Genomic DNA, 25,743 nt, shown 5'->3' on the forward strand with positions numbered 1-25,743 from the left:
TGCCTCCCAAATGGCGTTTTAGACCCTTTGTAACTTGTTTTGTTATGATCTTCGAAGGAACATGAATGCTTTGGCAAATATCGCCTTGGTCCCTTGGAGAGGGACAGGGGCGATCCTCATAATTTCTCTTTAATCTTTGTGACTTCGAACTTCAATCTTTGTTATGATGGACAAACAATGCTATTCTTTCGCTCCCCTTTCGTTCCACTTGAATTCTACAAGGCGTTTGGACGTTGGAAGGATCATCGCCCTTGTCCCTTGGAGAGGGACAGGAGCGATCTTGAAGCTCTAGTCCAAATGCATCACCTTTCAACCTTGGTTCTTCGTTCATTGCCTCTTAAAGGACGTTCTTGATCTAGCATGAACTTGCCTTGACATGATTTTGACGAAACATGAGTCTTTTAATAAAAATCGCCTTGGTCCTTGTTCAAAGGACAGGAGCGATATGAGTTCCTTGCACAAATTGGTAACACTTTGACGTTCAAAACTCTTGCATATCATCTTCAAAAGACACCTTATACCTTGTGTAATCCCGAAAAACCTTGACTTGGCATGAATTTGAAGAAAAATGAAGGATCCTAAGCAAATCGCCCTGGTCCCTTGGAGAGGGACAGGAGCGATATAGCCTCTGTGTTCATTTTGATGATCATTTAACGTTTGAAGTCTTTGTATATCACCTTCTAATCATGCCTTGGACCCTTTACGACCTTGCAAAACCTTGACCTTACGTGATATTTGAGAGATTTGGCTAATATAATCAACATCGCTCTGGTCCCTTCCTGAGGGACAGGAGCGAATTTCAACATTTTGAGCTCGTCTTGGCCTTGTTCAACTTGCAATCGCTATCATCGTGCAAAATAAAGTTCCTTGATCGTTCTTGATCACTTGATGCTTGATAAACTTTCAAATTTTATGCCTTTATGGAAATATCGCTCTGGTCCCTTCCTGAGGGACAGGAGCGAAATAGGTGTCTAAGTGCGGTTCCTTCAATATTGGCAACTTTGGATACTTCGTGCTTGATTGAGATGTCTTAAGACGTCCTTGCCTCCTTGTTCTTCATTTTGGAGTGGCTTGAACTTGGAAGAATAGCAATATAATCATCATATCGCCCTGGTCCCTTGGAGAGGGACAGGAGCGATTTTGCTCTTGTGGGCTTCATTTCACTTCATCTCCTTCAAAAACTATCTTCAATTGTCTTGTCATACTTCCTTTCATTCATTCATGCCTTGAGATCGGTTGTAACTTGGCAAGAAAATCATCTATAACAAAAATCGCTCTGGTCCCTTCCTGAGGGACAGGAGCGAACTTAAGCATTTTGGTCCTTTGATGGCATTTGGTAATCTTCAATTTATCTTCAATGAGTTCATTTCACCTCCTTCCTTGCCTTCAAACGTAAACTTGACTTAATCTTTGCCTGAATCTCGCCCTATGAAGAATATCGCTCTGGTCCCTTGGAGAGGGACGGGAGCTACAATGTACTTCGCCCTGGTCCCTTGAAGAGGGACAGGAGCGATTTTGGCATTTTGGACCATTTTTCTTCATGTTTGCTCTTCAAGTTATATTCATTCGATAAAACATATCCCCTTGGACATCTTCAAATCGTCAAGTCGTTGAAATCCTGCAAGGACAAAGCAATATTTGATTTGTAGCTCCGGTCCTTCACTGAGGGACAGGAGCGATTTTGATTCCTGGAGGCACCTCTGTGCTTGTGAAAATCTACAATTTATATTCAACGGAAAGATCACGCCTTTCTCTATCATTTCCAACTCGAAATTCACCTTGACCCTGCAAGGACAGTAAGATATTCGAAAACGAGCTCCGGTCCTTCACTGAGGGACAGGAGCGATTTTGCTCCTACAGGCCAAAATATCATGATTTTACACATTTTATCACTTCACACGGCGAAAACAAATCATTTACAATGCCTAGGATCAAAAATAAAAAAACTCAAAATCTGGTCAAAATATTCAATCGGACAAAAATTCACATTTCATCATCAACACTTAGACAAATTTAAGCTCTGCACTCAAAATTCCAATTGAAAATAGACCATTCTGGCGAATTCATTTCATTCAAAATTTGCATCCTTTGAAAGGAAGCTCAAAAGCTCTCAAAATTGACTGGATTCTGGCCTGAAAAGACGGCAATTAAAACCCTAAGGCTTGACCCTAAATCCAGACAATTGACTGACTAACAAAACCCTAAAAGCGAAGCGAAAAGCGAGCGAAAAACGAGCAAAAAGAGGGGGTCCCCATTTGCATGGGGCGATGTGTGAAATGGTCACAACAATTACCAACTCTACTCAACTTACTCAGCCCGGGAAACAAACATGACCCTGAACAAAAAAACCCTCTTTCAATCTAGACCTGACCTGAGATAAGACCTATTCACCCTACCCCCTGATCTAACCAATCTTGAATCTCCTGAAAGGCATGCTTCATTCTGGCAATCTTGAGGCTTCAGGCAGATGACTAACAACCTCCTAAACTAGACTAGACTTAGCTTGAAAGAAACCCTAAAACCAGCTTCCAAAGTTTAGCCCTAATCTAGCCAGCCTAGGCAGACCACTCACTCACTCAAAACCCTAAAAGCAGAGAGAAAAACGAGCAAAGAGAAAGCAAAACCCAAGGCAAAAAAGAGGGGGTCCCCATTCTAATGGGGCGATGTGTGAAATGGTCACAACACTACCACTCCCACTGTCTTCCCCTGAATTATTTATTTGCTGTTGTTCAGGTTGCTGATTATGTTGTGATTGTTCCATTTTCCCTAGCAACCGTGACATCATGTCGATCATGGTATCGAACTTTCATTCGATTCTTGTATCCTTGTCATCCTTGGCCATATTCGGGACTGCCTTATCTTTCTCTTTCTCCCTCAATGCCTCTAAAAATATGTGAACATCAGCTACCTGTGGAATGCGATATTGTTGTCTTCGCTGTTCCCTGTTGTAGTACCTTCTCTTTCACTCATCAATCATAGGATGGCAGGATCTTAGCTCTAGTACCACTGAAATATCCCCTGTCCTATGTTGACTGAAAACAAGGAATATTTGCTGCTCAAATTGCGTGTTATGCTGTTCTGACGTTTGTGTGTTATGCTGACAGAGTTTACAGTTTGTAATGAAGACCATCATATATGATTTTTTCATGAATAATCAACTATTAAATGACTCACTTTAACCGATAGTTGCCTAGAGATGCATAAGCAGCTATCTATTGATGATATATATGAATCTAAGTCAGCAAAATCATATCCAACAGCAAACTGACATTATGACAAACATTTGTCATACATCCTCAGAAAAGGTTATATATAAGATACAATCAATACTCCTCCAATCTTTATTCATATGATCACCCAATGAGATTTTACAATGATCATACACATTGACTGATTTCAGTTGACCATTTTCAGACTTCTGAAGACAAATGACAGTTCTAAACTTATGCACACAAACTGAGAATTACAATGTAGTTTTATTTGCAAATGAACCTGGGATAAGTGCCTTGAAGAAGCAAGCAATATCGAGTTGTAGTGAGCCTCCAATGAATTGGTTCGAGTTTTTTGACAAAATTGCCCCTGCTGCTACTGATGAAGGTCTGATATATTATCAAAACACAGCTGCAAGTCCATCATTCATCTACCAAAATGATTGCCCCCTCCTTCACAAGTGTAGCGATGTCTAGCTTGTTGAGTTTGGATGCCAAATGAGAGAGAGGTGAGCAAAATCGATAATTGGGAGCTGACTGGTTCGATGCTGATCAGATTGATTTATCACTGGTTTGTCCACCAAATCTCCCTCCAAATGTCTCAATAAGAATCTCCTTCCACCTCCAAATATATCTCTGGCTTCTAGGATGGAATTAGATGCTTCAATGCTGAATAATGAATGAAATCCTGGGTTTCTATTAGTCTGCTACGATTTGATTCAGACCTATAATGGATGCCGAATTGTGATTATATCCCCTTCAATCACCACTACAAGGAATCACCTTATGCTTTCAAAGATGACTTACTCCTCTAATTGATCCTTATATGCTCCACTGAAGATGTTATGTGCAGATCAATGGTAGATAGGGTGAAGTCGATTTTGATATCAGACCTGCCAATCAGCCAATTTTCACACAATTCTACCTCTAATCAACAACTAATCACCTCTTTATTTAATTGAAAATCGATGCAAATGGGCACTCAATCTGAAATTCTGAAGATGCGATGAATATCCATCCACCATGAAAGCTACAGCAAGCTCAATCAGCACACTTAGTGACTGATTTGTCTCCCTCTCTAACAGCAACCCCCCTCAGTTATGCTAACCATCGGGAGTTTTCGTTCCCTTCCCAAATGATTGTCTACAGAAAACCCTTCGGCTCCACAAGTCTACACAAGAAGAGATATTCAACCACTGATGATCAACAATGAAATCACCTTGCTCTATTTATTCTTTTCATATCCAATCATGTGATTCCTTCTAGAAGATTCTCTTTTTATCCTGTAGGTACACTTTATTATTATTTTATTACACATTAATTTAATTGCACTTTTAAAATATTATTGCATTATAATTAAAGTGCACACATCCCAAGATACGTGTAATCTCCTTATTTCGCCATAAAGCCAAATAGACATGAAATGTGAAGCCGTGAATCACTACAAATCGACCCCTTAATTAATTCTCTTGGCCTACGAGGGTCAGGTGATAGGCCAATCCCGTGAATATCTGAGCACTAATGAGAAGGGGACATTACAATCCGCCCTCCCTGAAATTGCTTGTCCTCAAGCAATCTCAATGCTGGATGTTGCAGAATATCCTATCTCTCGCAAGTGGCATCCTCAACTGGCAAATCTTTCCACTTTACCAAATATTCCCTGATGACTCTATTCCTCAACCTGCGCTCCTTGGAATCAATGATGGCCTCAGGTACTAATATCAATTTCCCCTCTTCATCAAGAGGAGGCAGCACTGTGGAAGGTACAACGTGATGTCCAATTGCCTCTTTAAGGCGTGATACATGAAAAACATTATGTACCTTTGCATCTGCCGGTAGCTCAAGCTCATAGGCCACCTCTCCAACTTTCCTAACAATCCTGAATGGCCCATAATAACACGGTTTGAGCTTCTCCGCACCACTCTTCTTGAGTGTGGATTGCCTGTATGTCTACAATATCAAATACACCATGTCGCCTACATCAAACGACCACTCAACTCGCTTCTGATCTGTGTACTGCTTCTGCTGATTTTGTGTCTTTTGTATGTTCTCCTTCAATGATCTCACAATGTCCCAACTCTCCTGAAGAAGATCCCTAGCACTCGACACTCTGCTATCAGTCAACAAAAGATCCAAGAAGTTGGGTGCATCATACCAATACAAGGCCATGAATGGCGTCATCTGGATGGACATGTGGTAAGTAGTATTATAACAATACTCACATAGGTGCAACCACTTAACCCATGGCCGTTGCTGTCCGGCTATGTAGTTCTGGAGGTAACCTTCCACACATTTGTTCACATTCTATGTCTGACCATTAGTCTGTGGGCGGTAGCTCGTACTTGGAGTAAGCTCGATACCACTTAGTTTGAATATCTCGTGCCAAAAATGATTCATAAATCTGCTGTCCTTGTCACTAACTATGGTCCGAGGCAACCCATGGAGTTTGAAAACCTTTCGGAAAAATAAATCTGCCACCTGAGCTGCTGAGTAAATAGTTGAGATCGGAAAGATGTGGGCAAATTTGTAAGCCGATCAACTACCACATAGATACAATCAATGTCGTGGACTCTAAGCAATCCTGTAATGAAATCCATCGATAGGCATTCCCACTTCTTGTCAGGAATGGGAAGTGATTGAAGAAGACCTGCTGGATAAGTATGATCCTGCTTGTTCTGCTGACAAACAGGACACTCTCTAACATACTGAAGAACTTCGGACTTGAGCCCTTTCCAAGTGAACTGTTCCTTGACCTGTCTATATTTCTTATAGTAACTTGGATGTTCGGCCATGGGGGAATCATGCAAGGCTCTCAAAATCCCACTCTTCATCTCTGATCCTAGTACAAGAAAAATTCTCCCTTCGTAAATGATAAGATCATTCACAATGGAGTACCTGCTATCAGCGTTGTACCATCCATAATGCTAGAGGCCCATGAATCCTTAGCATATTCCGCTGAAATCAAATGTCTCCAATCCTCAGTAATCTCAATCATAGCACTCAGATGTGGCCTACGAGACAATGCATCAGCAACAACATTATTCTTTCCTTTGACATAAGCGATGTCAAAGTCATACGCCTGCAGCTTACTAACCCACTTCTACTGGCGATCATTCAAATCATGCTGCCCAAGGAAGTGTCTCAAGTTGTTATGGTCCGTTTTGATGCTAAATTTGGAGCCTACCAAGTACTGCTTGAACTTGGCTAATGCATGCATAATGGCCAACATCTCCTTATCATATATGTTATAAGTCCACTCAGGGCCTCTCAATTTCCGGCTCTCAAAAGCAATAGGGTGCTTGTCCTGCATGAGAACTGCACCAATACCCTCTCCTGATGCATCGCACTGAAGCTCAAAGGATCTAGAGAAATCTGGGACAGCCAACACTGGACATGTGGTCATCAATTGTTTGAACTTTTCAAAACACTGTTGTGCCTAATCAGCCCAAACAAAAGCCGCCTTCTTTGTCAAGTCTGTCAATGATGTTGCCTGCTGAGAAAAGCCCTTGACAAAGCGCCTGTAAAAATCACATAATCCCATGAATCCTCTAAGTTGTGTAAGGTTCTCAAGAGTAGGCCATTCTATAATAGCTCGAACCTTATTTGGATCCATTTGTACCCTGTCAGGACTGATAATGTGTCCAAGATATAATAATTTTGTCAATCCCAAAGCACACTTGGACTCCTTAGCATAGAAGGACTCCTCCAAAATACTCAATACCTCATCCAAATGTGCTAAGTGCTGCCATGCCCTGCTATAGACCAAAATGTCATCGAAGAACACAAGGATAAATCTCCTCAATTGGCACTAGAAAACCCTATTCATTGTGGACTGGAAGGTAGCTGGCGCATTGGTCAAACCAAAGGGCATGATCAAGAACTCAAAGTGTCCACAATGGCATCGAAAAGCTATCTTTTCTATGTCTTGTTCCCTTACCCAAATCTAATGGTATCCTGATCTCAAGTCAATCTTCGAGAAGTAGCAAGCTCCATGCAACTCATCAATCAGCTCATCAATGCGTGAAATAGGGTATCGGTTCTTGATGGTTGTCTTATTCAAAGCCCTGTAATCTATGCACATTCGTAGAGTACCATCCTTCTTTTTAACCAAAATCACTGATGAAGCAAAAGGAGACTTACTTGGACGTATATGGCCCATGTCCAAACACCACCTCAAATCCCCTTTGAATCCACTTGGAATTCACAAGAATTGCTTAAAATCACCTTGCAAGAGTGTTGGAGTCACTCTTCCCCCTTCTTAGCAAAAAATCCAAGTGGAAACCTCGGCGAGTTTTTACAACTCGTTGAGTACCCTGTGAGTAGTCCAACTATGCTTTGGATAGTCAAAAGGAAATCACAAGGCATAATTCACTTTGTGAACAATTAAAGGAAATCACAAGGATAAGTTTTTGCTTGGTCAAAAGAATAGCTAGCGTTGGTGATATGGCCTCTATGGTGGCATGCTAAATACCTTAGAAGCATTTTGCTGCCCACTCCAAAGGTAGGTGGGGCCCAAGCATGTTACGGGAGTAAAGGAAGTTGAAGGTAATGAGGTGTGGTGGGGGGTTGCGATGAAGAAAGGATGTTGTGGCAAAGTAAAAGATGAAGGGAAGTGGTAAAGAGATGCTACGGGGGTTAGGAATTAGGAAAAGGATACAGGGGGTTATAATAAGTGTTCCGTTGGGGTCAGCTAAGTGTTGTGGTGGGAGTTATGAGGAGTAAAGGGGTAAAAATTGGGGGGTAGGCTGGGATAAGACTGGGGTATGAAGGGTAGGAAGAAAGGTGGGTTAGGATAGGATAGGGGTAGATGGTGGGTAGATAGACTAAGGGGATAAAAGGTAGTGTGGGTAGTGGATAGGTAGGCTAAGGGGAGTAATGGGGTAAAGGATATGATATGTAGGTTACAGGATGTAGGAAGTGGAAGGTATGAGGGGTGGTAGAAGAAGGAAGTGAAAGAAAATGGAGGGATAAGGGGATGAAAGATAGAGGGTGGAGGAATAAGGATTATAGGATGAAATGGAAGGAAGTGAAAGGGAAGTAGAAATGTAGGATGGAGATGAAGTGAAAAGATAGGAAGGGAAGATGGATACGTGAGGGGAAATGGAAATGAAAGGGGAGATGGAAATGGGTGTCGGAAGCTTGGTTGGGCAAAGGAAGTGTCGTGCTTGACTTCATCCTAAAGAGATAGAGCCTTGATTTGATCAATTCCTACCCACCTGAGATACTACACTTCTTCCAAATGAAAGGCTAATAGCTAAAAGACTCAGCAACTATTCTAGAAAGCAAGAAAAATTGGGGGTCCCCATTTGCAATGGGGGATGTGTGGAAACGTCACAACAGGTCCCTGTCGGAGACGGGGAGTGTGTGCAAGGCACAACAAGAAGTAGCACTGACAACCACACATTCAACATTCACCTGTGAAGCAGCATGCCAATCATTTAGAGTACACACATTAAACCCAAATAGTGATCATCGTTCAATAAAAAGAAAACATCATTATCCTTCTGTTTGCATTTCTGTAGGTCTATCGTTTCCTTTGTTTTTTGACTTTTTGTGTGTAAAGTTGCAGTGATTTTGTTTGTCATCAACTCTTTCTTTCTTTAACTGTGGCAAACACTTTGTTTCCATATATTATTGGTTTTTTTGTTTTGTGGTCAATGACCCCATTATGTGACTGCAAACGGCTCTCAGTGTATTATCAAATCAAGTCTTGTACATGGAAGGACATTTAGCAAAGTTAGTCGCATAATAAACAAAAAGTTCCATATAGTGACACAATGAAAAGAGAAACATTTTAATAAGCTTAAATGATAAACATGCCATTTATTCATATACAAGGTAGTTGGAAAGATCATTATCAAAACCCAAGTTTATAACAATTATATGTGTAGGCATAAAAAATTGGTTAACGCTTGCGGCATCATACTTTAACGTGTCTATGTGACCTTATTTTAGGGTTTTTTGCATTTGCTAACACTTCTTCTATGTCACGCATTCAATCTTTATCATTTGTCGACATTGTGTCATTCCTCTACATTTCTTTTCGCCTTCAATTCTAATCTATCGCATTTGAATTAGGTCTTGAAAATGTCAATTTTTGAATCTCAATCATCGATCGTGAACAATTTGTCATATCAATTGGACATCATTGTAACCCTAATCAGTGTCAATTAGGGTTTTTGTCCTAAATCTTGTCATTTGCAAAATCAATCATCTTCAATCATTTGTCAATCAATTTAGATCATTTTGGATCTTTGTCAATCTTCAATTAGTAGTCATCGTCAATCATTTAATCAATTTTGATCGATTTGTCGTTGGTCTTTGTCAGTTCCTATCGAACCAATCTTCACCAAATCAACCTTTCGTCAATCTTTAATCGATTTGTCATCGATCTCAATCAATCATCAATCTTTGTCAATTTTGGATCAATCAGTCATTCATCCTTTATCAATTATCTTCTATCAATGCAATCCTTTTGTCATCTTCGACCAAATTGTCATTGGTCTTTGTCAATTAGTTATCAAGTCTTTGTCATTTGTCTCTTCGATTGCGATCGCTATCATATGTTTATGGCTTTAATTATAACAAGACCTAATCATTTCTGGTTCATCTCCTAGGGTTTTATGATTTAATCCTATTAACACTTCCCCTTAGGTTAAATGAGTTTATTCATTTATCCTATGTCACAATTAAATTGATTTATTTAATTGTGTAATTGTCCTTTTGGCCTAACATTTCCCACTAGTTTCTCCACCAATTTGGCCTCCTATTTTTGAGGCTAATTTGTCATATTTTGGAAGCTATTTTCTCTCCAATTTGTCATTAATCAATGAGAAAACTTTAAGTCCAATTTGTCATAATTTGGAAGCATAAATCACTCTCAATTTGTCATAACATTTGACATACAAATTTGTCATAACTTGGTACAGTAATTTGTTATGTCTTCTCCCTCCAATCATGCCATTTTCGAATCAATTGCCTCTTCTGAATCTATCATGCCAATTTGATATTCTCATCGATTTCTCTATAAATTGAGCCCCCTTTTTATTCTTTTTAAACCATACTTCTAGTATCCTTATGTTGTTGCTTTCGAATCCATCTTTTGCAATCCAACTTGCTTTCAATCACTTGAATGTGTACGTGACATCCACATAATTTGAAGGAGAAAGAACAACAATGGAGGAACAATAAAGGAGATTCTAGCATTTTGGTTTGCATTTCAGTTTTAGAATCTTTTCTTCATGCCTTTGTTGAGTGTGTTAGGATTTGATTTCATAGCTTATTAATCTTTGTGGTTGACTAATCTTATGTTATGATGCTTTAGCTAATTGCTTCTACCTTGGCCGGATCCACTTCAATGCCTCTATTCAAGGCGATCCCTTCTAATCCATGGCAATTGTATTTTGATGGATCACATACTAGATTTGGTTTAGGGGTAGGAATATTATTTGTAACACCTCAAGGCGATGCCATTCCAAAGTCGTACTGGATCACTTTGCAGAGTACGAGTCTTTGGTCTCAGGGCTTAGAATAGCAATTCAGTGGCATATCACGCATCTTCAATTCTATGGGGATTCGTAGCTTGTCATCTGACAAGTGAATAATGATTATGAGACAAAAGATGACAAACTTTTCCCCTATAAGCAATTGATAGAATTCTTCAAAACAAAGTTTATTGTCAGTCAGTTCAACCAAGTTCCCAGAATCCAGAACAAACTAGTGGATGCCATGGCAACCATTGCTTCCATGTTAGATATGCCTCAAAACATGGACATATGTGAATTCTTAGTGGAGCGACTTTCGATCCCATCTTTTGGGATCCTACAATCAGATCTGGTGTGTACTTGTTTGTCCTAATTCCCCATGGTATGAGGAAATTTATGAATATCTGAAATCCCAAACCATACCTCCAAACCTTTCCTCCAACCAGCACCGATCCTTTATCCAACAATCTGCCAAATATGTCATCATCGTTGACGCCCTTTACCGACTTTGTTTGACCAAACCCTCCTCAAGTGTCTGGATTTTGACGAAGCACAAATGACTTTACATGAAGTTCACAATAGTATATGCAAGGGCCATTTCAATGGTCTTAGCCTATAGCTAAAAAGTTGGTTCGATCTGGATACTAGTGGCTGACAATGGAAAAAGAGGCCCATGATTTTGCTAAGAAATGCTATAAATGTCAAATGGATGGATATTTGATTCATGCACTAGCACAAGAGCTTCAACCTGTTATATCTCCATGGCCTTTTTCTCAATGGGGCTTGGACCTCATTGGCAGGATTCATCCGACATCAGCAAATGGACACAAATCCATTATAACTACAACATAATATTTCGCAAAATGGATTGAGGCTATACCTTTGACCAATATCATCGGCACATAGATTTCCAAATTAATTCTGAATTATATCATATGCTGATATAGGGTCCCTCTTGCTATAATTAGTGATAATGGTTGTCCATTTAAAAATAAAGATGTTCGAGAACTCTATGAGAAGTTCCATATTCAACACCGTTTTTCAACTCCCTACTATCCACAGAGTAATGGCCAAGTTGAGGCATCCAATAAGACTATCATGAAGATATTGAAGAAGGTTGTCGATGAATGCTGGACAAGATTGTCATGTGCAGTTAAATCCAGCCTTGTGGGCCTATCGCACCTCCATCCACACCCCTACTGGTGCAACACTTTATTCCTTGGTGTACGATGCAAAAGCTATTCCTCCCCTGGAAGTGGAGATACCATCATTGAGGGTTTCTTTGCAACACCTGATTGATGATGAAGCATATAGAGTATCCAAACTACATCAGTTAGAGATGTTAAATGACCGACGTCGGCAAGCATTGACACACCTATAGACCTATCAGAATAGTCTTCGTCGCAGCTATCACAAGAAGGTCAAAGGGCAACATTTTGAAATTGGAGGCTTAGTATTAAAGGAAAACCGTAAGAATTCCCTATTTGTGGAAATCATTAAAGCAAAATTTGAGCCAAACTGGGTAGGTCCTTTTGTTGTTACTGCAGCATATGGCTTGGGTGCATATCAATTGGCAACTCCGAAGGGAGAACTACTATCAGATCCTGTCAACAAAATGCACCTTTGGAAGTACTACACATGATCCTTCCAACAATTCTTCTATATGATTGTGAAAAAATAACAAAAAAATTGAAAAAAGAAAATATAACAAAAGAATTGAAAAAAGTCACAAACCAATAAAACTGAAAAGCAAAAAAAATACAAAAAAGTGAAAAACAAGAAAAAATCATCACCTTGGTGAAAACCTGGCAAATAGGTGCCTTGTGTGAAATTAAAAAAAGCAAAAATATCAAAAATGACAAAAAAAAGTAAAGAACAATCATTCACCCTCTAGTGAAAAACCTAGCAAACAAGCATTTTGGGCAAGTACCGTGGTGAAAACTTGGCAAACCAGTGCCACGTGTAAAAAGGTCGTTGCTCTGTCGTCTATCTTGATTCTATTTGTACATAACACAAAGCCTTATCACACCTATCCATTATAATTTGACCCTATGTCCTTATCCAGTGGTGTGATTGGTCAGCATTGAATGTCATTTCCCATTAGTTGCCAATCTGTATATATGTTTTTGTCCTGGTCACTATGCATGCTTGGACCTTAATTGGGGGCAAATCCCTTGTCATTATCAATTGACAGAGTTATCACTATGAATAGCTCGAAAGCTACGACATGTATATTGCTTTAAAGTCCTGAAAAATTCCCTAAAAATCAAATGAAGTCTTGAAAAAATCCCTAGAAATCAAATAAAGTCCTGGAAAAATTTCTAAAAATCAAATATGATCTTGAAAAAAAAAAAAAAATTGAAAAACATCCTAAAATAATTCCAAAAACATTGAAAAACGTCTTGAAATAATTCCAAAAAAATTGCAAAATGTCCTGAAATAATCCAAAACATTTGAAAAACATCTAGAAATAAGCCAAAAAAAATAAATCATAAAATGCCCTGAAAAAAGCACAAAAAACATCAAAAGCCCGAAAAACCCTAAAAATAAAAAAAATATATATAAAAAATCCAAAACCAATCGCTTGTGTTTCATCTCATCAATAAATTGCCCCTTTTGTACATAGACAAACATTTGAGCAGACATCAGACAGAAAACACGACAAACCACTATGCTTAACAAATCACATATTAACATATGAACTATTCAATCAACCAAACATTCAAATTGATCAAAATTGTCGCATCAACCACGGTCAACAATAACATTATCATGGGTCTTATACAGGTTGTGGTATACTCGAAACCAGACTGTGTCCTGCCTTAGACGAAGTACTGCATTCCTTGAACAGGGCAGCATGATCGTCCTATCAACACAACATTATCACTTTTGACAACGAAGATCAAAATGGTTGTTTGACTTGTTTGGATTTGTGAGTCTTATCTTTTCATTGATTTATTTTCGACCATGTTCCTATGTTGCTCAATGATGTCACTGAGTGATTTAGAGTGGTTGGGATGGTTCATGGTCTTTTGTTTTTTATCTTCTATTTGTGGAGTGTTTCATAGCATTCTGGGGCATGTATGTCTTGGGTGTTTGTGTTGGCACGTTCACATTGTGGCTATCGCACATACCTCAGCCTTTGACACATGTAATGTCTTAGGATGGTTGAACCATTCCTTGTTTGCAATCATGTCTCTTTTATGCAAAGGGATTGCATTATCGCTTTGGCCTTCAATGCCATGATGCAAATAAAGGTTTTCACCTGCTATTAGCATTTGTGAAAGTAAGTTTTTCTTCATTACTAAATTTTTTTTGTCTAATTTCCTCTTACTAATAGTTCTTCTGTCAGTCCTTGCAGTTATCTTGATCTAATCCTAGCATTGTCGATCAATTGGCCTCTTTTTTGGATTTTTTCGACCAATTCCTCGAGGGGGCATACATATACCTTGTCATTGTTTGGGGCATATTTCTTCATTGTTCTTTGAAACAATGCTTAGAATCGCATTGTCTCAAAGAGGGGCAAAATGTAGGCATTAAAATTGGTTAACGCCTGTAGCGTCATACTTTAACATGTTCACGTGACCTTATTTTAGGGTTTTTCGTGTTTGCTAACACTTCTTCTATGTTGTGCATTCGATCTTTTATCATTTGTCGACATTGTGTCATTCCTTTGCATTTCTTTTCCCCTTCGATTCCAATCTCTCGCAATTGATTTAGGTCTTATCAATGTCAATTTTGAATCTCAATCATCGATTGTGATCAATCTTTCATATCAATTGGACATCATTGTAACCCTAATTGGTGTCAATTAGGGTTTTTGTCCTAAATCTCGTCATTTGCAAAATCAATCATCTTCAATCATTTGTCAATCGATTTGAATCTTTGTCAATCTTCTATTATCAGCCATTGTCAATCTTTTTATCAATTTTGATTGATTCGCCATTGGTCTATGTCAGTTCCTATCGAATCAATCTTCACCAAATCAACCTTTTTTCAATCTTTGATCGATTTGTCATCGATCTCAATCAATCATCAATCTTTGTCAATTTTGGATCAATCAGTAATTGATCCTTTCTCAATTATTTTTTATCAATGCAATCCTTTTATCATCTTCGACCATATTGTTATTGGTCTTTGTCAATCAATTATCAAGTCTTTCTCATTTGTCTCTTCGATTGCGATCGTCATCATATGTTTATGGCTTTAATTATAACAAGACCTAATTCATTTCTAGTTCATCTCCTAGGGTTTTATGATTTAAGTTTATTCATTTATCCTGTCACAATTAAATTGATTTATTTAATTGTCTAATTGTCCCTTTTTGTGAGAGAAATTAATAAATGAAATTTACTAATTTCTCCCACCTTTTCCCCCCTAACATTTCCCACTAATTTCTCCACCTATTTGGGCTCCTATTTTAAGGCCAATTTGTCATATTTTGGAAGCTATTTTATCTCCAATTTGTTATTAATCAATGAACAAATTTTAAGGCCAATTTGTCATAATTTGGAAGCATAAATCACTCTCAATTTGTCATAACATTTGACATAGCAAATTGTCATTCTTTTGACATAGAAATTTGTCATAACTTGGTATAGTAATTTGTCATGTCTTGTACCCCCAATCATGCCATTTTCGAATCAATTGCCTCTTTCGAATCTTTCATGCCAATTTGATATTCTCATTGATTTCTCTATCGCTTTCGAATCCAACTTGCTTTCAATCACTTGCATTTGTAGGTGACATGCACATAATTTGAAGGAGAAAGAATAACAATGGACGAACAGCGAATGAGATTCTAGCATTTTGGTTTGCATTTTAGTTTTTGAATCTTATCTTCATGCCTTTGTTGAATGTGTTAGGATTTGATTCATAGCTTATTAGTTTTTGTGGTTGACTAATGCTATGTTATAATGCTTTACCTAATTTCCTACCTCACAATATGCAAGTAGAGACATACAATATTGTTTATCCTATATCCATGTTGATAGGAGGGAACCCTAGTCATTTACACAGCTATTTGTAGGATCCATTTTAAAATAGTAACCATCACTATCCCTAAAGTGCAACCCCTCAAGGCCAAATGTTGGTAACCTAAGATGTCTAGGTAACTACGAGACAAGTTCACCCGACATTTCCCCTTAAGCTTAACAAACACTAAATACTGCTTTGTTTGAGCATGGAAAAATGGATTATTACAAATTTATTTGGCACTACTACAAATTTGTTTGGCACTCGAGCTATTACGTTGGTGAAGAGAATTACTTCTATAAATTCAAATTTCACACTACAATATTTGAATCCAAGGCATTTTCCCTCCTGCTGTAATAAAACCTTTTTTATTTTGCCTTCGTGGAAGAAAGTGCAATATCTGAATGCTATGTGTCCATGCGACAGTTCTGAAACCAAGGTTATAGATGAAGCCTATTGTATACCACCAGTTGTATTGGTCTCTAAATGTCATCCAATCTTATCAGTGATCTGAGCCTGCATTGATCTTCGTGGCCAACAAGACCCTTATTATTTTTTGACTGGCCCAATAGGGAACTGGCGCTCTGCTTACAATCTAAAAAAGCAAAAAAAACAGGTTGTCTGACTCTGGCCTTATTCAGGACCTTTGTTGTTTATCTGTTAACTGCAGAAATGGCTACTTGCGAAGACATCCAGGGAACTCTTTAACAGGGATGCTTTGGTTTTTATTAATTGATCACAAATAAAGGGCTAAGTGAAGAAGTCGATATTACCTGCAGCATTCGGATACAAAATTTGAAATTTACAAATCTTATTTGAAAATACTACCAGTATAGTATAGGAATGATGCTTGGCTTGACTGTTGTCTTATTCTTATAATATTCTGTTACAGGGTTCTGCCCCTTAAGTTTTTGACTGTTTCAAACTGAGTAGCAGTCCCAAGTCTATTCCTGTACTGAATGACTATCTAGTCCCTAGAATGCACCAAACATCTATTATAATGTATTTGTTGCATTCTAGAATTTATTTAGAATTTATTTATAATGTATTTATAAGGATAATGATGTTGTGTTGCATTCTAGAATTTATTTATAAAGAATAATGATATCTCAGTGCATTCTAGAGGCTGGATGGTTGTTTCCTCCCTCCTCCCTCGCTGCACCCAAGCGGAGCCTCCTACCCATTTTTAATCTGAGGTTAAATCCACGTCCGTAAGCCAGAAATGAAATGAACACTAAATTTTAAGAAGTCAAAAAAGAAAAGCAAAACTAAAATCTAACGACAAAATATAGTTGCAAGAATTTTCTGTATTTATGATTTTTTTGTAGGGCTTTATGCAAGCTGTACTGAATCTACGTAAAAAAATTGAACCCCTGTACCCGAATCCTGAACCTCAAAACCCAACTGTTAAATCGATTGCTTACCAAATACAGAGACAAATTTAGAGCATATTTAATGCTTCTTAAAATCATTGTAATTGTCATATCCTTTAGATTATCAGTTGACATACGTGTTTTTTCCTGTGCAGGTAAATTGGCTGTGCACAACTTCACACAGTTCGGAAAATCTCATTGTCTGTGACACTTCCCGAGTTATTAAGGCATACAGTATTCTATGATGTGGCCCCTGTTTGATTGATTTTGCCTTCTAGGATAACGGAAGGTTTGGCTGTCGTGAAAAATTGTCCGTTGGTATCCATAAGAACACCTTATGCATTATAGGCATTTGCATATAAATAACATCCTATTAAAGCGTGAATTTGTTATAAACCAAAATTTCACATGTAATGGACATGGAGGTGTCTTCTTCAATTCTATATATACTAGCATATGGATAAAATATCATTCTTATAGAAATACAATTTAAGTAAATTAAAATTAGTATACTATCTTTAGAGAAATATAGGTAAAGTACGCTGAAAGATATCATATTTATTTATTATTCCACTTAAAAAATAATTATATTATTATATTATAATTAATATTAATTTATTATTATATTATGATATTGTAATCAATATTATATTATTATTAAGATATTATTATATTTTAATATTTCTATTAAATTCTTCACCAAACAAAAAAATCTATTAAGACTAATTATTTTAATATTATTTTGTTATATTATCATATCTTTATATTATTATTTAATATTATTTTGACGAAGCTAACTATTAGTATGATGAAGATAAATAGAATTGATTAATAGTTAAACTCTCAGTGATAGGAGAAAATAAATAAAATATTTTTTTTTGCTTTTTGATGTATTTATTTTAATTTAGGTTATTTAAATTATTTTTATTTAAGTAATAGTAAAACTAATTGTAATTATGACGGGTGTCAATTTTACTCATAGGGAGTTTTAAACTTCGCATATCTATCAATCTATTATGTGAGTATTAATGCGCCTTTCAGAGTAAAGAAAGTTTTTAAAATAATAAAAATATTTAATAAATTTTCAACTTTAAAATCTTTTTAATAACAAACCTAAGATTTATAAGAAAATTTTTAAAATAGTAGTTTTTAATTATAAAATAAAATCATAAAAATATTTTATTTCATGAAAATGCAATTGTTTTTTTTAAAATCTACATAACTAAAATTTAACATATATGTAAGTTATATTTGTTTTTTTCCGTTTAAATCAATTATTTTGCATAAATCTTTTGTTGCTTAAGGAATACAAATATGGGATAATTATCTCCAAACTCAAAGCATCAACACTGTTTTTCTCTAGGCAACCACTTCATTTAAGAGGTATTTGTCATAATATTTCTACGAGTGAATTTAATAGAGATGATGAATGATTGGGGGCAAATAAATGGCTAATATTTAGGTGATCACCAATTGTAACCATTTTTCCAAGAGCAATTTATCATATGTTGTGAAGCTCTTCATGTCTTATGTTTATGAATGCGTGATCAACCAGATGGTCACTTAATGACTATTACAAACGTATTTTGTTAAAGGTTTGTGTTATTTGGTTTCAAGCTTTGAAACTTATGTCGTTTCTCTTTGCTTACTATAGGATAATGTCTTATTTTGGCCCTTCAAATTTATTTTTTCGTTTTAGTTACTATAGTTGTAAGTGTTGCAAGAGCTCTATAAGTGCTTGAAGTAAATGCATGCAATTTAAAAAGTAAGGAGTTCGCCCATACATTGAACACACTATTGAGAGGAAATAAGGGAAACAACTTACTACAAATATGTAATTTGTTTCTTGTGGAATATTTGGTGTCACCTATGCTTGCCATTATTAACATACAATTAGACATGGAAATTTTAATGGATGTTTAATTATTTTGATAGAAATGAAAACTTAATGTTTTTACTAAGGGTAAAGTAGGATTTGAGGGGACTCGAAATCTCATACAAAAGGTTTTGAAGGAACCCAAAACCTCAAATTTTGCGTGAATCCAAAGTCCACTTATAGAACTTTGCAACTAGATACAACATAGGAAACTAGTAACCAACCTACATACAACAAATGCTAAACATTAAAGAACCAATTGTAAAATTGAAGGATGAAGCTAGCAAAATAGACTACTTGAATAATCATGTTCAAAGAGTTTTTTTAGGCTCTTTTAACCTTAACAATGGTTTTTAACAAGGTTCTCAAAACCATCAATCTTCAATAACATAAATATATTACATAATAAACTTATTGAAATAGTGGGTTTTTAAAAGGCTCCTAAAACCTCCATTTGATGCAAAAACAATAACCCATCAAAAACCAAAACATTGAACTTCACCATGGTCTCCACCTCTATAGGAGAAAGACAAAGTAAAAGATTCAAGGCATCAACATCACCAATGCAACCAACAAAAAACGTAGCAACAAAAGCATTCCAACTGTAGCTTCCAACCTTTCCCCTTATGCTATTCTCCACCTCTATAGGAGATGCCTCCAACTCCATAGGATCCATGAAAAAGGAAGAAAGAACTAGAGAGGACCAAGCCCTAGCCACACCCATAAGAGGGTTCTCCACCTCAATAGGAGTATCATTTAGGAATAGTAGAAAAAAAATATCACGAGCTCGCAGAAGAAGTCTGGTAACCAAAAACCACAGAGGTACATTTAAATGCATAAGGATGGACATCTCCTCAAAACCAAAAATAACCCTTTACCAAAAAGGGAGAGCCCCAACAAATTAGGGGTTGGGAAATTGTGAGCAAATAAGGGCAAGAGTATATGTAATCTAGAGTAGTATTGGAATATGTGAACTTCCCAAATTTAGCATGTCATATTTGTGAGCATCATTAAAGATATAATGATTGTTTAAGTGGTTTGTTAAAGTTTATGAAAGATAAGCTCTTGCGAATTACTACTCAAAGCTATGTAATTGAATCTTGAAAATCATTACATAACTTATTATACAATGGAAATCCACATGTATAATGTATTAAGGCATGCAACTATATAATGAAAGGTTTACAAGGCAAGGCACTTGTTAAAGGTGTTGCATATGAAGTAGCAAGCTAAGTGGACTTGATTATAGAGAGATTGGAATGTTAAGTGTATTTGAGCCAAAATATTATTCATATTTGAAAGGAAGTATGAGTGTCTCACCTTTTTGAACGTCCTATAGTGATAGGGGTTAAGTAGATTATTATGCTCGCTAGAGAAGGGTGGTTGTTGTGAACCACTTATGAAAAATAAGTCAATGTAAAATAACTTGAAACTGCGAAATTGAGTTTCAAAAGAATATCACATAAATTGTAATTTTTTAAAGTATGAAAAGGCCCATTTAATATGAAATGCTTCAAGGAGATGCTTTGCTAAATTTTTATGTACCCAAGTGATAAATGCCAAAGGAATGTCTTCAATCTATCAAATTTCCCAACCTATATTCTTTATCAATTAATGTTTTCTTTAATTTATTTTATTAAATTTTTATTCTATGCTTTTTAAATTGCCTTTAATTCTTTGACAAGTCGTTTAGGCATGGAACATGCTTATATTTCATGGATTTTTAATTGAAGCCATTATTGGAGTTTGATCAATGTCACACTTAACCAAGGGATTGGGGCAATGATAACACTCTTAACTTTGAAATCTTTGTCATGTGACCTATTTTGATTGATCTCTATATATCTATAGATTCATTTAATGCACATCTTCCCATATAGATCTATTGTTTTATTTTAAGGGAGTCAACACAAGCCTCAATATGGCTTGTGTTGGTGTTGGAAATAAGCCACACCCAGACCGACGATGGGCTGGTCCAAGAGGGGCCAGTAGCTCAGTGGTAGAGCACTGCAGTAGTGTATGGAAGGTCCTAGGTTCTAGTCCTAGCTGGTCCATGTTTCAACATGGTATCAGAGCTAGGTCCAGGCTAGGAGCCCCAAGCACACGAGAGGTGTGGCTTAAGGGGGGGTGTTGGTGTTGGAAATAAGCCACACCCAGATCGACGATGGATTGGTCCAAGAGGGGCCAGTAGCTCAATGGTAGAGCACTCCAACAACGTATGGAAGGTCCTAGGTTCAAGTCCTAGCTGGTCCATGTCTCAACAAGTTGAACTTTAACAACAATACAATAACTAATTTCATCATTCGTCAATATCCTTGACAAGTGGTATTTCTTCCCATCTATAGATCTATAGGTTGTTGTTCAATTTGTAGGAAGTCAATCCAATCCATCTACGTGGCTTCAACTCTAACAAGTGTTCAATAACTAATTTCATCATTGTCAAATAACCTTGATCACATGTACATTGTATTTACTTACCTTTTTTTATTTAAGGTTAAGCTTTGTTATTTGCTAACTAGTCATTCATAAGTTAGCCTTAGGTTGTGAGAAACATGTCAAAATTTCACTTATATCTATAAAAATGTTTATCTCAAATCAATTCATTAATACATATAAAGGCCATTTCTTATGCGTGGAGTCTATCAATTTATATCATTTGAGTTTTGGCCCACATCAAAGTCTTATTAACAATTTATCCTCACCCATGCCTTGAACTCATTAACACTAGTACATCTATACATAGATGATATATATGGCTCTTTGGTCTCCTACAAACTCCATGATGATACCACATAGTACTCGACTTTATGAGCTTACTAATAGGATTTCCAATGTCATTTAGACATATATATTTGTTTCTCTTTGACATTTTGAAATGTTGACATATAATTGAACTAGTTTTTGAATATCACCAAATGAATTTAAAATATTATGTGAGCTCATATACAATAAGGTTATGTTTTTTTTATTATAAAAGCAACAAAACAAGGGTGCTAACCATATACAAAGATAGGCCCAATGGGCCACTTACAACTGGTAAGAAATAAACCACTAACAACAAAGGCCCAAACTGACCACTTAGATCACTCTAGCAGAATAGCTAGTAACACGTCATGGTGGGGAGAAATTTCACCCACAACTCGAGGAAGAGTTTGGGAGGAAGAACAACATCTTCTCCCTTGATGAACAACAGTTTAGGCAATATTTTCATTTGGAACACCATCACAAGGGTGTTGGAAACTTGAGTTGTGCTTATTTGCCATTGATGTCAATTTGTCTTGTGTTGTCATTGGTGTAGTGGAAGTTTCAATATGCAAGAAAGAGTATTTATGTGTTTTGGTATTGTTGAGTTGTCTTGGAGCCTTGTGGAGATGTTGAAGTGTTTCTAAAAGGATGATGATGTAGTGGAAGTTTCAATATGCAGGAAACAATAGTTATACAAGGAGGAGTTTTTAATGTCTCAGTGGAAGAATGCCTTACATTCCTCCAGTATGTGAAGATTGTGTTGTGGCTTTGGATACAATGTTTGTGTTCTGTGTATATTGCACTATCAGGTTTGCAGGTCATGTGTTGCTTATATGGTAGAATTGGTTGTTGTTTCTGACAAAGAGGTTGTCTAAGAGAAAAGGTTCAAAGAATTCCTAGTAGCTTCTAGATATGTGGATTCAAGTGTTGTGGTTCGAAGGACATGTTTATGTGGTTTGTGTAGTGTTCTAGTTTAGTTTTCAGGTGATTATTTGATTGGCAAATGGAATTATGATGTTTGGAGTTTTGTGTTGTCAACTGGTTTGGTTTTCCGTTGATTATGGTTGTGTATCCTACTTGGGTCATATTCCTTTGTTCTAGTTTTGTCTTGGAGAATGAGTTTGGTTAGTGTTTTGAGTCTCATCGTAGCATGGGTAGATCTGTGTTGTGTAATTTGCATTTGAGATTTGTTTTTGGGTCGACTGCTTAACCCGCTTTAATGTTTATCTACACACTTCATTTGATGTGGACCTCGAAGGATGTTTTAGTGTGTGGTTCATTGGAATCATTTGGAAAAGCTTTGTTGTGACGTATTTGGGTCCTCTCTATCTCTTGGAGTGGACCAGAATGGACATTTTAGGTCTGGGTGGCCTAATTTATGGAATAATGTATATTCTATTGTGATCAACCTAGCCAAGGGTTTTATTGATTAATCTTGTATATAAAAAATTACCGATGTATGAGTAAAGGTAATGAGAGGTGGATGAATGGACAAGCAACAAATTTTGATGATTTGCAAGCGAATTTGATGTTAGAGTTGTGCGAAAATTAGTTGTGAAGAGCTTTGATGGTGATATCTTCTGTATGACAATATTTGAAGACAATGTCAGCAGTCAGACGTGTTTGCCATGATTTTGATCGCTTGTCACAGTGGGTCAAGGACAATTTCATAATCAAGTGATCATGTTCTTTTCAATTCAACTATGCATTTCTTTGTTGGATGATAGTGAGTCTCTTGACAACTTTTTTGTATCTTGCCCTGATATAGTGTGTTTCAATTCTGCAAGTCATTTGTATCTTTTTCTAATGTTGTGCACCTTAGTTCTGAAATTCCTCTTAGGACTAGTGTGTTCCAGAGACAACATTGTAATAAATTATATTCATTTTGTGAGTCTGATTCTCACCGTGGTTTTTCCCTGCTTGGGTTTTCCATGTAAATCTGGTGTTCATGTGTATGTTGTGCTTTGTGTTTTCATGATTTATAACTATTGTGATTATATGGTTATGGTTCAAAGTTTGAAGATGAGAAATTAAGTACTTTCGAGGTTCAAATTGATTTATCCCCCCTCTTAGTCCTGTGGTGTGTTCAACAATTGGTATTCGAGTGAGGTTCCTCTTGTGAAGCTTAATCGCTTGAGAAAGATTTGAGATGACAAATTTTGATGGCACAAATTATAATTATTGGAGAGAAAAGATGGAATATCATTTACCAATTATGTCAGCTAAACTATGGGAAAGCATTAAGAAGGGCTATATCGATCCACAGTACAGTCCTACTACTTCGAATGAAATCAAAGCATATGAGAGTAATGCAAAGGCTATAGTTGCAATTGTCTCATGTTTGAATGATGCAAATTTTAGTAAAGTTACATGCACGAAGTCAGCTAAAGAAACTTGGGAGATGTTAAAGAGTGTATTTGAAGGTGATTAAAAGAAAAAGAAAGGTAAGACTACAAATCTAAAGCACAAGTTTGAGAATGTAATAATGTTTGATGATAAAAACATTGAAGGCTATATTCATCTAGTGAATGAAATTTTAAATGCTCTTAGAGGTGTTGGTGGAACGCTTGAAGAAAGTGAAGTTGTAAAGAAGATAATGGCAAAATTGCCCAAAAGCTATAAGCCTAAGAAGTATGCTATTGAGGAAAGTCATGACATGAATAAGCACACTGTGAATCAGCTCCTTGGTTCACTCTCTATCTTTGATATTGTTGAATTGGATGATATCAAAAAGGAAAGGAAGGAAGCTCAACATTCAAGGTTACAGAGAAGCATGAAGGACAAGAAGAAAATGAAGACATGGATGAGATCTAAGCAAACTTTGTGAAAATATTGAAGAGGGGAACTAGCAAGTACAAAGGTAAGTTACCCCTAAAAAAATTTAATTGTGGAAGAATTGGTCATTATGCTTCTAGATGCATGTATAAACAAGATTGTGGTGGAAGACCTAATGATGATGACAAAGGAAAGGAGAACTACAAAGGAAATAATAGAGATATAAGAAGAGATGACAGAGAGAAGCAAAAGAAGAATTTTTGTTCAACAAAGGTGTACTCATTTGAAGAGGATGGCAATGACTCAAATGAAGAATCTTTGTTTTTTTCTATACAAGAAAAGAATGATGGCTGGTTCAAAAGATTAGAAGATGTGAAGAACAATGAGAAACCAGTAAGTGTGAAGACTACACTACATGCAAAAGTGGAACCAAAAGTGTGGATCATTGACTCTGGATGTTCAAACCATATGACTGGTGATAGAAATAAGTTTATTAACCTTGAGAAATATGATGGTGGATTAGTTAAGTTTGGAGAAGAAGAATATACACCTATTTGTGGAAAAGGAAGCATCTCTATTGACGGTAAGCATAAAATTGATAAATTTTATTATATTAAAGGTAGATAAATAACCTATTGAATGTGAGGCAAATGTGTAGAAAAGGTTATAAGGTCATATTTCATGGAGTTGGATGTGAAATCAAAAAAAGAAGTTCTGAAAGATTGGTTGCAAAAGGAACAAGGACTAATGAGAATGTTAACTATGTGTGAAGGACAATAGTGAAGGCAATTTCTTAGTGGCACAAGTTTGTAATCAAATTGAGGATGTACCCGTGACTAAGGCTATTCCTACTATTGTAATTGAGTTGAATGCTTTAGAAGATAAAAGTTGGGCAATTATAGTTGAACAAGAAACAAATCTAATAGAGGAAAGTCAAACATTGGAACCAATACCTAATTCGTTAGACAAGAATGTGGCAAAAGACAAAAGGAGGTTTATGAAAAAGCTAAATAAAGCTGGTAGAGAGAAAGACAAGGATAAAGTAAATAACTCTAATTAAAATAGTGTCCCTCAAGTCTGGAACAAGAAGGTTTTTAGGAGGTCTCCTACTCTTCCTTTTCAAATTAGGTACTCATCAACTTTCAATGGTAATTTTTTTCATGTAATAAGTTTGGACATAGAGCTAGTGAATGAAAAAGTCAAACCAAATCTTAATTGTTTAATAATCAATGCTACAATTGTAACTGAAGATGGAGGAAATGGGTGCTTGAATCAAGTATTCAAACTTGTTCCAACATCATACAATG

The 25,743-nt window shown here is 36.5% G+C and overlaps 2 protein-coding genes across 2 annotated transcripts in view; both read left to right on the forward strand.

Moving 5' to 3' along the window:
* The window catches only part of LOC131057189 (uncharacterized), a 298,476-nt gene extending 280,929 nt beyond the window's left edge, over nucleotides 1–17,547 (forward strand). The window contains exon 12 of the mRNA XM_057991379.2: nucleotides 17,196–17,547. Within this exon, the coding sequence (XP_057847362.1) occupies nucleotides 17,196–17,285 (90 nt within the window). The 3' untranslated portion in view covers nucleotides 17,286–17,547. The remainder of the gene's footprint in view (nucleotides 1–17,195) is intronic.
* A 6,308-nt stretch (nucleotides 17,548–23,855) lies between these two features.
* LOC131057584 (uncharacterized) lies at nucleotides 23,856–25,496 on the forward strand. Its single transcript, XM_057991738.1, has 4 exons — nucleotides 23,856–24,084; nucleotides 24,172–24,421; nucleotides 24,577–25,019; nucleotides 25,222–25,496. Exons 1-4 carry the CDS (start codon nucleotides 23,856–23,858, stop codon nucleotides 25,494–25,496), a joined length of 1,197 nt encoding a protein of 398 aa, XP_057847721.1.
* Nucleotides 25,497–25,743: the final 247 nt, after the last annotated feature.

Source organism: Cryptomeria japonica, chromosome 7 (genome assembly GCF_030272615.1).
Source record: "Cryptomeria japonica chromosome 7, Sugi_1.0, whole genome shotgun sequence".
Classification (NCBI taxonomy): domain Eukaryota; kingdom Viridiplantae; phylum Streptophyta; class Pinopsida; order Cupressales; family Cupressaceae; genus Cryptomeria; species Cryptomeria japonica.

Bases quoted from the DNA above. Each gene is read 5' to 3' on its own strand.
- LOC131057584 (XM_057991738.1), top strand. From the start codon at position 23,856: ATGGAATATCATTTACCAATTATGTCAGCTAAACTATGGGAAAGCATT. The intron at 24,422-24,576 runs GTTACAGAGAAG...TTATGCTTCTAG, and splicing joins AAGGAAGCTCAACATTCAAG to ATGCATGTATAAACAAGATT. The intron at 25,020-25,221 runs GTAAGCATAAAA...ACAATAGTGAAG, and splicing joins AGGAAGCATCTCTATTGACG to GCAATTTCTTAGTGGCACAA.